This window comes from Lissotriton helveticus, chromosome 4_1 (assembly GCF_964261635.1).
Source record: "Lissotriton helveticus chromosome 4_1, aLisHel1.1, whole genome shotgun sequence".
NCBI lineage: Eukaryota > Metazoa > Chordata > Amphibia > Caudata > Salamandridae > Lissotriton > Lissotriton helveticus.
Genome location: NC_136063.1, coordinates 1,714,913,088 through 1,714,929,488, shown reverse-complemented (window position 1 = coordinate 1,714,929,488; position 16,401 = coordinate 1,714,913,088). Strand labels below are relative to the sequence as shown.

The 16,401-nt window shown below is 44.2% G+C and overlaps 1 protein-coding gene across 2 annotated transcripts in view; it reads left to right on the top strand.

Annotated features, from left to right (window-relative positions):
• Positions 1 to 16,401, top strand: part of LOC144829335 (mitochondrial fission factor-like) — an 85,979-nt gene that overhangs the window by 24,037 nt on the left and 45,541 nt on the right. For both annotated transcript variants that reach the window (XM_078688390.1, XM_078688389.1), the window contains exon 3: positions 3,337 to 3,401. In XM_078688390.1, the coding sequence (XP_078544516.1) occupies positions 3,337 to 3,401 (65 nt within the window). The remainder of the gene's footprint in view (positions 1 to 3,336; positions 3,402 to 16,401) is intronic.

Sequence of the window (16,401 nt, the reverse complement as noted above, 5' to 3'; positions counted from 1 at the left end):
TAAACTAGTGCTATAAAATAATTAATAAATAAAAAAAAGTCATATGTTACATTTTTACAGGTATGCAAGTTGCATATGTAGTGGTTGCTACATTTGCAGTGCACGTGTATTGATTTTAGGTTTCTGGTCTCCATGGCAAAAAAAGGGCATATAATGGCATTGATCAAGGGGTAACAGTTAAGAACGGATCCTAAAAATGGGATTTCTCATGAAAATATCGATAGAAATCTTTTTTTAATGAAAACAGAAAACACAGCTGAACGACCTAGCACCAAATTTGCAAGATAAATAGTGTAACCATTTAGTACCTTTTCCTGATTTTGTTCAGTTGTTACAGAAATATGCAGAAAAAATATTACTTAAATATTCTGTATTGTGATTATCAGAAACAATCTTTTTTAGAGTTCAGGAGCAGAGTAAAACGATTCCCTAAAAAACTCTGAAAAGTTTGGAGCCTAGCCATCTACTTCTTCTTGCATTTATTCCTGACCAGAAAAATGTTCACAAACAACCGAGAAGAGAGCAGCATGGCTGTGTTTACCAAAAAGAATATGCTACACACTTTATTTTATTTATTTATTTATTTTTATATAATTTTTTATTAGTATTTCATGTTCAAAATCAATGCATATAAAATATATAACAGTATACTAGTCCATATGTGAAATAAATAATAAATTACATGAACTCATTTCAATATACTATGGAAAGGAAAATGTGTAGCATGTTAATTACACTGTCTAATTATATAAACATTGAACCCCGTCTTGAAATTGTGGCATGTGCTTTTGTTTGGGAGGGAGGGGTTGTGAGGAGCAGTCCCCTTTCCTTTAAAAAACGATTTGTTATTCACAGAAGAGACATATACATGTATTCTACCCAGATTTACCGAAGGACCAGGGAGAAAAAAATGTCTGCTTCCATGCTATAGCATTCATAATCTAACAGTGTGAACAAGAATAAAGCCTAATTCTGCCACTTATCACACCTCCAGAGGCAAATACACATTACTCGCTGTAGCAGGTGACTTTGCCTGCCAGAAGACAATGTCTTAAGCTCTGAGGTCAGGGTGTTGTCTAAACTGGCCACCTAGAAAGAACTAGTCATCTGGGAGTGGTATAGGACAGCTGACAGAACACAGGCACCCTTAATACTTGTTTATTTGACTTGCGAAACTCAAATTGGGCTGACAGAATATGCTCCCATTCATTTCCAGAGCTCTTCTAGACACTTTGGCTCCAACCCCGGAAGGAAGACTAACTAATATTGTCTATGAAAGGGAGGTAGAGAGCTTATCTACGTAGAGGCGTGGCCATTCTACAGTAAAGTGAAGAGGATGTGCTGCAAAAGGTGGTGGCAAAATGTCATAAAAGATTTGATAGGAACAATTATCCAATCACTGGACAGTGCACAGCATAGAACTGGCACCTCACCACCACTCCCTCAGAACATTATTGGAAAGATTACATTTGAAGTCAAAGGCTATGCTATGAGAAAGAAGAATCCTGACTCTTGCTGAAAGAAGAAGACACAAGGAGCCCTGACTTCTGCTCGCACCCAGGAACTGGAATTGCACTCCATCACGTTTGGCCTCCTCTTTGCCTGCTCAAAAACACAATAGCAGAAAGACACCTCATTCCAAGATGGCCAGCTGACCACAGAAAACAAAACCGTGCAGATTCCCTGTTTGGAGGGATACCTGGTGGCTAGAAGCCTACCATGAGGACCTAGGGGCTGCTGCACTGACTAGAAATAACTTTGCAAGCAGTTTGAGAAAAGTGTTACTTATTCAATTTTTGACCTCCTGAGGACTGGGACAAGTTGCAAAGGCTTGCCCATGGAGGTGGCACCCAAGGCTGTTAGGAAAACCAGGTTTGCCCCACTTGGGGCTACTTGTCATGCTGAAAACAGGCCTGTGGGACCTCTTGGTAAATTGGTTTGGGAATTCTATTGCGTAGTTTTCTTGACTTTAAAATTGTTGGTATAACTTAAACTTAACACTCTTCTCTGGAGAATTTCTTGTTGCTTGTGTAATGGCTGCAAGGTGTCACAGGCAATAAAGTGATTCTGGTTTATACCACAAATGTTTTAGTTATACCACAGTCTAATATCAGAATCACAACAAGTCTGGTATGTTTCTACAATCAACCAGTTGCTTAAAGGTATGGCTCAGCTACTCCTTGAATATTTGCTTCTTCACCCATAGAGAAAACATAAATCAGGAACTAGCGCTTGATAGCCAATGCAAACGTATACCAGTATGTGTACACCTCCTAGTCCTATGTGTTTCAAGGACGTTTGACAGTAGTTAGTCTAAACTCATGTATCCTGGATCCATGTACTTTATATCTTCTTACTCATCTGCATGTGCCTTTTGAACCCTCCAACGTACTCATAATATGACCTTATTGTAAAGATACCTGTGTTCCCCAAGGTGCAAAAGCCCTCTTGAAAGAAATGTGGCTGAAGCTGTGCCCACCAGTTCCCCTCCACTTGCCGTCTCCAAAAAGTAGCTGAGCTGTTGGGTTAGGTTTGCTTCTCTGTCTTCCTCTGATGCCATCTTCGGATTTTGTTTGTGTCTTCTATTCTGCCTCCTGTGCCCTCAGGTGCTCTCATACAGCTGACCTTTTTCCAGTGTTTCACTCAGCTCCTTAAATGGTCCACCTAATCTCTCCAACTGGTCTGCATTCAGCTCCCCAACCCCAGCATGCTTATCAATAGTCTCCAATGTTGACTCTTGCGCTGCAGTCTTCCCTTCTGATCCTCCTTTGCCAAGCCTGTGCCATGCCCATGCTTCTGTCTTCTGGTGTCCTATTGTCCCGTTTTGCCGGAAGCATACATATGGCCACTTCAGGTTTCAGATCTGTGAATCGCAAGTACGACTGCCAACCCATCTTCATGTCTTCCTCCTATTTTTGTGAAGCTAATCCAGAAAACATGCTTTCCTCTCCTGTGTCCTGAGTTCTCTACATAGAGGTGGGCCACAGTTTCTCTGAGGCGTGTGTTGAGACGCGACCACAGTGTGTTGATTGAAGTAGTTAGGTTCTCCCCTTTCCATATTAATAACCCACTTCCTGACACATGGAGCATGTTTTTCCTCCCACTACACAAAGATATTTTCTTGGCAAAAGAAGTTCAAGAGCCCTCTACCTTCATAGTACTTAGTGACGTGTAATGAAATGTAAACACATACTAGGCTATGTAATCAAAAGTAATTGTACAAGAGCAAACAAAAGAAGAAGGTTCCAGAGGTCCTAAGACTTCTTAGAAGTAGATTCACTGTTCTCAGCAGTACGGTCAAAAATTTGTGAATCTGTTTTTTTGTTGAGTTTTCAGAGAAGAGTCCAAGAGATGAACAATTGCAGTGAAAAAATATCTGCTGACACACGAGGACATGATGGGTAAGGAACAGATTTGAACAGGATTATCTTTCCAATCTAGTGACAAGTTATTTAAAGGACTACTTTGTAACCAGTTCAGGAGGGTGGCACAATTGAGAAGACAGGGACATCTAAAAGTTTCAAAAGTATGCTAGTTTAATAAAGAAATAACTCTTCTCAATCTGAACTATGCACATCCGTAGTTTTTTTTTTTCAAACTGGAGTCCTGGACCTGGCAGCACTTGAACAAATATATTTTAAAGGAGACAGTGTAGACTGCCCAGTCGATTTCCAGACCGCTTTTGGCTCAGGACAAAAGGAGGAGGGCCGTCATTGTCTCAAAGATGTGTATCAGAATAGAGAAGAGCCAAATATTCAACTACAATGAACGCTTATCTCTTGCTAAGTGAACAAGCAGGTATGCCAAGCAGCAAGCCATTTTTCTTTTTTCTTTGTTCATCAGCAAGGACTCAAACCTGGCAGGGTCTGAATGTAAGATCACCCTTATCACCTCATAGTCTGTAGGGCATTCATAGTGAAAGGTAGGGGTGAAGGATGTGTGTTCCTTTTGGAATATGTATTAAGGTAAACAGCTAGAAGTTTTTAAGCTTTTTCATTTGCTATCTTCGAGAAACATAAGCTTTATGGATGGCATCTGGGCTTTTCTTATTGAATCACTCTTGTATATCCTTTACTGTTTTCATTGGTGCTGCAGGTTAAAAAAGCATATGTTGTGACTCTAGTGTTTTCCCACCAATGTCCTGTTTTGTCTTAAAGTGCAGTCAATAATTTTATGCTTGTCATTTCTCTATATGCAAAAACAACAATTGATGGACGAAATGTTGCACAATGGCAAAACATTCACCCTCAGTCACAGATCTGGGTTTAATCCATCGTTATTTTGCTCACCACACCACTCCAGTTCAGACATGGCCATATGCAAATCAGTCTGACCCTGTGCCTCATGGGAACAGTCCAGCCCGAACTGCCAAATCATGTCTTTCCTGGAGCGGAATCAAGCATTCTAGGACCGGTTTCTGGCTATCAGCCAGGATAGCTTGATTCCAGTGGCATGGAGAGCACGGGACTCACATCTGAGCATAACCCGTCCCACTCGGGGTGACAAATGCAAACACAACAATTGATGGACCGAATGTTGCACATTGGCAAAACATTCACCCCCAGTCACAGATCTGGGTTTATTCAATCGTTATTTTGCTCACCACACCACCCCAGTTCAGACATGGCCAAATGCAAATCAGCCTTGACCCTGTGCCTCATGGGAACAGTCCAACCCGAACTGCCAAGCCATGTCTTTCCTGGACCGGAATCAAGCATCCTAGGACCGGTTTCTGGCTATCAGCCGTCATCAGCCAGGATAGCTTGATTCCAGTGGCATGGAGAGCACGGGACTCACGTCTGAGCATACCCGTCCCACTCAGGGCGACAAATGCAAAAATAACAATTGATGGACGGAATGTTGCACAATGGCAAAACATTCACCCCCAGTCACAGATCTGGGTTTAATCCATCGTTATTTTGCTCACCACACCACCCCAGTTCAGACATGGGCATATGCACATCAGTCTTGACCCTGTGCCTCATGGGAACAGTCCAGCCCGAACTGCCAAGCCATGTCTTTCCTGGACCGGAATCAAGCATCCTAGGACCGGTTTCTGGTTATCAGCCGTCATCAGCCAGGATAGCTTGATTCCAGTGGCCTGGAGAGCACGGGTCTCACGTCTGAGCATATCCGTCCCACTCTGGGTGATAAATGAAAAAACAACAATTGATGGACGGAATGTTACACAATAGCAAAACATTCACCCCAGCCACAGATCTGGGTTTAATCCATCATTATTTTGTTCACCACACCACCCCAGTTCAGACATGGCCATATGCAAATCAGTCTTGACCCTGTGCTTCATGGGAACAGTCCAGCCCAAACTGCCAAGCCATGTCTTTCCTGGACCAGAATCAAGTATCCTAGGACCAGTTTCTGCCTATCAGCCGTCATCAGCCAGGATAGCTTGATTCCAGTGGCATGGAGAGCACGGGACTCATGTCTGAGCATACCCATCCAACTCGGGTGACAAATGCAAAAACAACAATTGATGGATGGAATGTTGCACAATGGCAAAATATTCACCCCCAGTCACAGATCTGGGTTTAATCCATCGTTATTTTGCTCACCACACCACCCCAGTTCAGACATGGCCATATGCAAATCAGTTGCCTTCCGCCATCAGAATACGATTTCCCCCACCACATTACGATGTCGGTGAGATCCAGACTGCGACCATGGCGGATGCAAAGACCATCCTCCACGAAACCACCTCAGGCAATTGTTACAATTGCCTGACAGACGGTCCAGATAGGCTAAAATGGTGGTGGTGTTGGGGGAGGTGTGGGTGCACTGGAGGGGGGGTACCCATGGTACCGCCAAACATTTCACAGCACTAAGTGGCAGGCACCATGTGGTGCCTGCCACGTAGTGCAGTGAATCGCACCACCTGCTTTTTTGGAATCGCGGTGGATGCTGCAGTCAGCAGCACCCGCCGCAATGGTAAATGGCAAGATGTGACCACCATGATGGCAGTCGCATCCTAATTTGTAGTGCGGGACCGGCACATGCATGGGGGACGGTCCCGATTCCTACCAAGATGGCGGGCGAACGCCAGTCCGCCGGCCATCGTAATGACCCCCTTAGTGATATAACTGTAGCACAATACTATTAAAAGTAGCAAGGGAGCCTAAAAACCAAACTAGACCGCATATGTGAAGTTTAAGATTTACCACATGAACAACTGAAAGGTCCATTTATGGACACATGCTAATAGGAACCAAAAAAACAAATACATAACAAATAGGATACATCTTAATATAAATAAGGTTTCTTTGCATGCTGTTTGGCTCACAAAATATAACTGTGCCCATCAAGCTAAACACAAATCATCTTCCTTATGCACTCCTATGCAACAACATTGAAAAGTGAGTTAGCAGTGAGCTACATAACTACTATAAGGAGGGCATAATATTGACCACTACGAAAATAAAATAATAATATCAATTTTCATAACAACTATGATTGGCTTTCATTCACTTTCGCCTTCATATGTAACACAATCCTCCTAAAAGTAGCCAGGAAGCAGACTCCATGTGTAAAGATTCACATTTAAACTGAACTGAAAGTCCCATTTATAGTCACATGATTATATAAACTAATAAACAAATACATACCAAATACAATAGATGAAAAGAAAGACATCACATTAAATCTGATTGCAACTCTAGTCATAGTTAGGATTCCCAGAGATAAGAATTCCTCAGATTATTGCTCCCTAGTAACTTTCTGCCAGTTTGACGAATCACCACAAAACGTTCTAGACCTAAAGCATTTTCTACATTTTATGATGATGTAAGTTTTTTGTGGTGAATTGTGGCGAATAGTTAAGTGGTGAAAAGATAAAAAAGGGTGGCCCTAGTGGGGTCCAAAAACGTGTTTTTCTACCAATGCATTTTCCATAGACTATTGTATTTGACGTAGCGTGCTAGTGGCTGAATGGATGTACATGAAATTTGCAGCAGTATGCATTATGGTGCATAAATAATCCTTTTTGGGTACTACAGATATGTAGGGAAAGTATTTTCGAAGTTCATTTAAACATAGTGTTATCTGTTACCTCAATACTTTCGCAGAATTTCACAAAATGTCATAATACTACCATGGTACATGGCGGTGGTAAGTCATTATCTGATTGGATAGTGACTGCCTTTACAAACTTTTATAGCAGCCACGTTGTTTAAGGCCACTTTGCCCATGTTCTGTTTAGGACCTTAGATATTGGTTAAGTATTAGGTGTATATTTTTTCCCTAGCTATTATCCCTTCAATAAAGCGGTAATAGGTAGGGGAAAATAATTATGAGTTTCTATATATTTAAAAAAACATTTTACAGAGTACGACAATACTACCTAGAAAGTACTGTGGTAATAAAAAAAAAATCAAATAAATAAATCTCGTAAAATTTTTGAAAAACACTATAATACACTAGATTTCACACACATAGATGTCGATTCCGATTCGGGAACCAAATCCGTACGACGATTCGTATTCGTAGCCGTTTCCGTACGAATCGTACAAAACCGGATGAATCGCGTATTACGATCTGTAGGAAAAGAATACGTACGAATGTCTGCGAGCCGTGCAAAAAACGAGGTTAAATCCATACGACATAGAGCCACACAGTTAACTGTACGATTTGTAAACATGCCGTAAGACCCGCCAAGTACGATCCGGACCAGGGACCGAGAACGCGATGCGTACGGAAATCGGCGAATGAGCAATTTGTACGGAGAACCACACATACACATACAACCGTACCCCTGCGATCATGGGGGTACGCACCGTACCCCTGTGCTCTGCACCCCTACGCACCGTACGCCTACACACCGTACACCTACGCTACATACACCCATGCACCATACCCCGATGTACCGTACCCCGATGTACCGGACCCCTATGCTCCGTACCCCGACGCACCGTACCAGTTCACACCGTACCCCTGCGATCATGGGGTGCACTTGCGTACCCGGGGGAGTCCGTTTCGCATGCGTTTAGAGTCAAAATGTGCTTTTACGAATGTTTTAAAGTCCCGTAGATAAAGAGTCGTATGGAGTGTCGTCCTGACGATTCATACTTACTGGTTCATAAAAAGATGCCCCGATCCGTACGAACATCGCGTTCTGCGTGTTCCGAGTGCGATCCGTACAGTTTATTGAATCGTACGGTCTTTTGTACAATTCGTACAGAGAACTGCATTCAGTGCACATCATACTACATCGTACGTACGGGTACAGTTCTGTGTACGAATCGTACGGGAAAAACGTTCCGTACGGCGATTCGGACTGGATTTTACCGAATCGGAATCGGTCCCATAGTGTAGTACTTTGTACTTACAATTTTTGAATATTTAATTATGTTAAAAAAGTGTATGGAGTACCGCGGCAATACCATCAAAAAATACAGCATAAACACCACACAACTGAAAAAAAAGTTTTAAAAAAAAGAAACATTACTTAAAAAAATACAGCACCTTCTAGGTACAAGCGCTGTATTCTGTAAACGTATTTAAAAAATATGTAAATAAAATATTACTACATTTGTCTATTACCACTTTCATAAAGCAGTCATAGGTAGGAAACTACAACAAAACCTAGTACTTAGGCCCTAAAACAGAACACAGCCAAAGTGTAGTGAAAATAATATGGCTGCCTTTTCATTTTCTAAAAACAGCCATTACCCAATTATGTACTGGCTTGTCATCGCCATGTACCACTGTATACCGTAAAGTTGCTGCTGTATACCGTGGCCCAATATATAACTAAGGCCTAGCTGTATTATTGTGTTGCTGTACCCTTGTGTCACATATGGTGTTACGCAATATGGGCAATGCAAAACATAAGTTAGATTTACGAAGCAACGCAAGGCTACCATGTGTGGCCCTGAGCTAGTTGGTAAATCTGAAGAAATGCAAGGTAGCATAATTCGCTGTTTTGCATTATTCTGGCACCATAATTAACATTGCTGCTAATTTTCACATACATCCATTTACCAGTCCTCTGTACGCCACTACACTATACACACCTCCACTCTATGGTATTCTAGTATACGCCTCTCCATATTCCACTGTATGTCACTCTACTGTACACTGCTCCACTCTATGCAGCTCCATTGTATGGCACTCCACTCTATGACACTTCCCTCTATGCTATTCCATTGAATTCCTCTCCAATCAACCTCACTACGCTGTATGCTATTGCACTGTACCCCACTCCACTGTATGCCACTCAAATCTGCACCACTCCACTGTATTCCACTCCAATGTATGCTACTCCACTTTATGCTATTACACTCTACGCCCCTCCACTGTACAATACTCCACACTATGTCACGCCACTCTACTCTATTACACTGTATGCAAATCTACTCTACTCCAATGTACGCCTTTTCAGTGTACCACTTCACTATATGACACTCCACTGTAGGCTACTCTACTATATGCCATTCCACTCTATGCCATTCCACTCTATGTTTCTACACTCTATGCTGTTCCACTGTATGCCACTCCACTGTACAACACTCCACTGTATGCTACTTCACTATATGCCACTACACTGTATACCACTCCACTCTACGCCACTCCAGTGTATGCCACGACATTCTATGCTATTCCATTGGATGCCACTCCACTGAATGCTTTTACACTCTAGCCCACTCCAGTGTACATCACTAGAGTCTACAATTCACTGTACGCCACTGCACTGTAAGCTACTCCACTATACGCTATTCCACTCTTCACCATTCCACTCCATGCTATTCCACTGAATGTCACTTCACTTTACACTATGCTATTCTACGCCACTCCAGTCCACCCCATTCTTCTCTAGTCCATTGGATGCCACTACACACTATGCTATTCCACTGTGCCCCACTCCAATGTATGCCACTCTAGTCTATGACAACCCACTGTATGCTTTTCCACTCTACGCTATTCCACTTTAGGCTGTTCTACTCTATGCCACTCCACTGTACTCCACTCTGTTATTCCACTTGATGTCACTCCACTCAACGCTATTACACTGTATGCAACTTCAATCTTCGCCGCTCTGTTGTATGGTATTCCACTCTATACCACTTTATTCTTCACTATTCCATTGGACATCACTCCATATACGCCATTCCACTGAATGCTATTACACTGCACTCCAATCCACTGTATGCCACTCCAGTCTACACCACTCCACTGTATGTCACTCCTCTGTATGCTAATGTATTATATGCTATTACACCCCACACCACTCCACTGTAAAACACTCCACTCTACACCACTCTACTCTATGCCACTCCAATCTATGCTACTCCACTGTACCCCACTCCACTGTAAGCTACTCCACTAAATGCTATTCCACCCTGCCACTCCACTCTACGCTATTACACTACATGCCACTCTACGCTATTACACTGTACGCATCTTCAATCTTCGCCACTCTACTGTATGGTATTCCACTCTACACCACTTTATTCTTCTCTATTTCATTGGACATCACTCCAATATACGCCATTCCACTGAATGCTATTGCACTGCACTCCAATCCACTGTATGCCACTCCAGTCTACACCACTCCACTGTATGTCACTCTACTGTATGCTAATATATTATATGCTATTACACCCCACACCACTCCACTGTAGAACACTCCACTCTACACCACTCTACTCTACGCCACTCCTATCTATGCTACTCCACTGTATACTACTCCACTAAATGTTATTCCACTACATGCCACTCCACTGTACGCTACTCCACTCTACACCACTCCACTCTACACCATTCCAGTGTACTCACCCCCACTACATATAACTTTAATCTACAAAACTCTACTAGACTCTATGCCACTCTACGAGACTCTACTCTCTCCTCGCACACTCCACTATCCAAATTTGAACTCAACGCTATTCCCTTACCCTCTCTTCTACAACACTCTACTCCACTCTCGACAGTGTCAAACACTCTATGACACAGCACTCCAGTGTACTGCATGAGAAACTATTCCAATTTATAACAGTTTCCTCGACTCTATGCTATGCCACTTCAAAGTATACCACTCCACTTTATGCCAATCAACTCTCTACACTCCACTGTATGGTATTCCACCATATGCTATTCCACTGTATGCTACTCCACTGTACTGTAATTCACTCTACTCCACTACAGTGTACATCACTCTACTCTATGATGTTCGACTTTACAACACTCTTCTCCACTGTATCTAACTACTCTGTATAAAAGTCTACTACACTTTATGGCACTCTACGGGACTCTACTCCACTATCCAACTCTATACTGCAATCTATGTCCATACACTCCATAGTACAACACTCGGTTCCACTGTGTGACAGTTTTGTTTACTCTACGACATCACACCCCACTCTACTCTACGAGACTTCACATTGATTTGTAACAGTTTACTATGAATGCTATGCTACTACACACCACTCCATGCCACTGTACTCTACGACACGTCATTACACCCTATTATACTTTACCCCACATTAAGTTTTGCCACTCAACACAACTCTACTCCACTGTTATAGACTTTACTATACGCTACTGTACAACAGTCTACTACTACTCTGTATACTACTCTGTAACTCCTGTCTATACACCTACACTCCATTGTACAACACTACGCTAAACTGTATGTCACTGTACAACACTCTACTCCACTCTGTGCTGCTCTACGATGATACACTATTCCACTTTATGACACTGTATGCAACTCTTTGTATGCCACTGTACCCCAATTTACTCTGTGACACACTACTCCACTCTACTCCACTGTTCCACTGTATACCACTTAACCCCACTCTATGCCATTGTACTTTAAACAACTGCATTTCAATCTACTCTACCACATTCTGCACTTCTCTAGGCTGTGTACAACTCTATTCTACTGAACACTGTACGACATGCCACTACACTCTACTGTACAACAATTTGATACTTTACTCAACTGCATGCTACGTCACTCCAGTCCTCTCCATGCTACTATAGTCTATGCGGTGCCACTACACTCTGACACATTTCAACACTATATGATATGCCACTCCAGTGAACTCCACTCCACAATACTCCACTCAACTATACTCTATTCCACTCTACACCACTGTACCGTAACCCACTCTATGTCACTCTTCTGTCTGACACTCTACTCCACTGTATGCAACTCCACTCTACAACACTATGGGGCTTTGTTAGATCTGGGGGTCTCTAGTTGGCAATGGTATTCACCTACGTCCAAATAGGGACCCTTACTTCTAAGTCAGGATAAGGGGATTACACTCCTTAATAACCCCTGCTCACAACCTTGGTAGTTTGGCACGAGCAGACAGGCTTATCTCAGAGGCAGTGTGTTAAGCATTTGTGAAAATACACAGTAATACAGTGAAAACACTACAGATGGACACAACACAGGTTTTATAAAAATAAGTATTCTTTATATAGACTTAAAGACAAGACCACAAACGTCAAAAATCCACAATACTACACTTAAGATTACTTAAAAGGTGATTAAAGTCTCTTAGTTCAAGTTGCTGGTAAATGCAACAAAGTTCTCAACAAAGTACCTGGATGCATAACGCAAAGTAAACAAAAGGCTCGCAAAAGGGGAGATTCGTCGGTTCTGTAACCCGGGAGAACGGTTGCGTCCTTCCTCAATGCTTGCGCAGAGTAGGGGACTCGCCGTGAGCCTTACCGGTGCGGATATGATGCATAGATTCTCGGCTTGCGGATCTGTTGCGGTGCGCAAGATTTCGCCTTGATGCGATGCGATGATCCGGTTGCGATGCAAAAAGATGGCGCCCTTGATGCGGCGATGTGATGACGCCCTGGCAGCCTTGCGACGACTCTGTACTTTGGAGCCGCGACAGGCCCTGTGACACGCTTCTCTGGTGATGCGACAGCAGGCAGCTTCGATGAACACACGCTTCCAGGGAGATGCGGCGAAGGCTCGCTTCTCCGGTGTTGCGATAATTTCAGCTGCGGCGGGGACACGCTTCTTCTCGATGCATCGCGCTTCCAGCTCCCAGTGGCACACAAGTGACTGGAGACAGACCTCCCAGCAAGGAAATTCAGGAGGTAGCTGGAGGTGAAGTCTTTTGTCTCTGAGAATTCAGTAGGAGGCAAGCACTGTTCAAGCCCTTGGAGAATATCCTATAGATGAAAGTCCTTACAAAGTTCCTTCTCCTTTCCCTTGACAATGAAGCAACCACTGCAGGCCAACCCAGCAAACAGCACACTGGCAGAGGGGCAGTACAACTCCTGCAGCTTCCTTGGTTCTTCTCCTTTGTAGAAAGGTTTCTTGTTCCAGAAGTGATCTAATCTCTTGGGATCAGGGTCCCAATATTTATACCCCAAAATCCTTTGTTCTCTGAAGGCAGAGAGGCCTCTGCCTAGTCCAAACCAGTTCCTGAGCACTTTGTTTACATGACTCTCTTCTTCCTTTCACTGTGCAGGGCAGAGACATCAGACGCCCCACAGGAGGTGGAGCCAGCACAGGGGAGGGAAGATACAGCTCTGGAGCACTCTGTTGACATGATTCCTCCTCTCCTTTCACAGTGCAGGGCAGAGATATCAGACAAGCCACGGGGGGTGGAGCCAGCATTGTAGAGGGAAGGCCCAGCCCTATTCAGGTCCCAGGTGCAACTCCTTCCTCCCATCAAGATGCAGATCTCTCTATTCACCACTGGGCTGCCCCAGCCTGTCTCCTGGAATCCCCCAGCCCTGTCACTCACAATCCCAGACACGGAATACACAACCCAGCAGAGGCAGGCTCAAATGGTTAGGCAAGCAAATACCTGCTTTCTAAAAGTGGTATTTGCAAACACAGAATATTAAAATAAACTATACTAAAAGATGTATTTTATTATTCTAAGTTCAGGCATACTAAATTCGAATTTCTACCATGTTCCCTGAGTCAGTTAGGATTATAAAAATGTAATAATCCAACTGCCCATTCTGGCCTATGAGAACAGGTAGCCTTCAATAGTGAAAAACGAAAATGGCTGTAATTCACAATTAGAACATGCTATACACATCAGAGCATGTCCTACCTTATACTTACATTGCACCCTGCCCTTGGGCCTACCATAGGGGTGTTTAACATGAAGCAAAGGGAAGGTTTAGGGACTGGCAAGTGGGTGCACTTGGCCAAGTCGACATGGCAGTGCTAGATTGCACACACGCCTTGCAATGGCATGCCTGAGACACACTTTACAAGCTGCTTCTGTGGGTGGCACAAACAGTGCTGCAAGCCCAGCAGCAGCATTTGATTTACAAGCCCTGGACACACATGGTGCAATGTACTAGGGTCTGACAGATAAATCAAATAACCCAATCATGGAATAACCAATTAGTACATTAATTTAACATAGGGAGCAATTGCACTGTGGCACTGATTAGCAGTGGCACAGTGCCCAAAGCATAAATCCAGCGAAAACATATCAAAACATAGGAGGCAATCCGTCAAAAATGGAAGGGATACTCACGCCAATGATTCCAGGTCTAACAGGCATATTCTCAAGGAACTATCGCCGAGTTATCGACACTTAATTGCAGCCAAAGTCACGATAAATGTATCTCTCCATTCACAAGCTGGTGCTAAGAGCCCAAATAACCAGTTTACCAGTGATACATCGCCACAGATGACCCCAGGAACTATTGCTAATGAGATGCAGAGTAGGCATTCCCATGCCAAAAGCTGCGACAACACCACTCCACAACATTCTCAACAACCAGCCACATGGGCGATCAGATCACAAAACATGTGATAAGGCGCATTACCAGCAGGAAATTAACACCTGCTCTGACCTGGTGTAAAGTCGGATGACAGCCTGCACCAGAAAGGGGAGCCTAGCCCAGAGCCACACCTGAAGGGTAACAGATGTCATGGAGCCACTGATCATGCAGGCCAGACACCCAAGAGGGCCACAACACCCACTGCTACCACCCCACCCCTGGGCCCTACCACGGGCACCCCCCACCTCCCTCGGACCAAGATATTGCACATCAACTTCATTAAATCATGAACTAAAGCATTCGCCTAATGTCACACCTTTACAACAATCAACATACATGTGAGTATAGAAAATCTTATTTATTCATTCACCATTTAAAGCCCAAACAAAATATCACATTTAAGTCTGTCTCCAAACCACTATTCTGAAGAGTCATGGCGGGGCATCCCTGGACAATCTGTGAGTCACAGCCTGCAAGACAATATTCAAGATAAGAAGGTGTGTCAGGCACTCATCAAAGGACAGAGAGAGAGAAAGCGAGAGACTGAACAAGGAGCGCAAGGCCAATCGGGCCCGTGGCTCATTATTACATGCCAACTGCTGCGTGTGCTTCGCAAATGGTGCACCCCAAATCTAAGGCCTGGCATCAAAGTCAGCACGAAGGCCACATCACATGTAAGAAATGCAAGCAGTAGTCAGATAAGATTAGATATGAAAGCTCCTTTGTCTCAATTCACAATGCGGAAGGACAACCGAACCTCCGACCTTGGTCCTGAATGCGGCTGGCACACCTTGTGAGAGATACCATACCAGCCTCTGACGACTCTCGCACCACGAACTGTGCTAATGAAAGACCAACATGTCCACGCCCCACACACCCTTGTCCCTGCTCTAGCTACACATGCAAGGGATGCCCTTGGCACATTGGTTAAAAACAACCCATACGTCCAAATGTTGCACACACATATTACTCATGTAGTGCACGCACGGTGCGTCCAGGGCTTAGTGGGGCATAGCCCCACTAAGCCCTGGCCTGGACGCACCGTGTGTGCACTACACTAGTAATATTCTCGTAATATAATATTATTCAATTATTCTCTTCAACAGCGCGGGATCATGTGACATGACGTATGGTGCGGTCAGACTCTGAGGGGGTGGGGGTGGGGCTGTTGGTCTGCTGCAGCTGCTTGAGTGACAGCAGCTGCAGCAGGCCAGCACTGTGCGCATGATACCCCTGGGCTCAGACTTGCCCGCGCATGCGCCGATGCCCTTAGGCATAGAGAAGGGGCTGGAGATATGGCTTCAGCCGGGCCGCGTTTGAATGGCTGCCCAGGGCGAGCAGTCCATGTGCCACCCTAGCCAATCCTGGCGCTGCATGCAGCGCCAGGATTGGCTGACCCACCGTGCAACATCCATTATTGGATGCCGCGCGTGGGTGGGGGCAGAGTGGCGCGACCCCGGGCAGGATCCAGGAGGAGAAGCAACTAGCAAGCAGGCCCCGTGTCGTGGAGTGTCAGTGCAGTTCCAGTCCTGGTGTGTTCTCCGTCGCTGCCTGTCTGGGTGAGTACTGAGTAGTCTGTCCCTTGAGTATCGCGCTGGATTCTTGTATCAGCGGGAGGGGAGTGAAGGGGTTCTTGGGTATGTCTTTGAAGTAACTGCACTC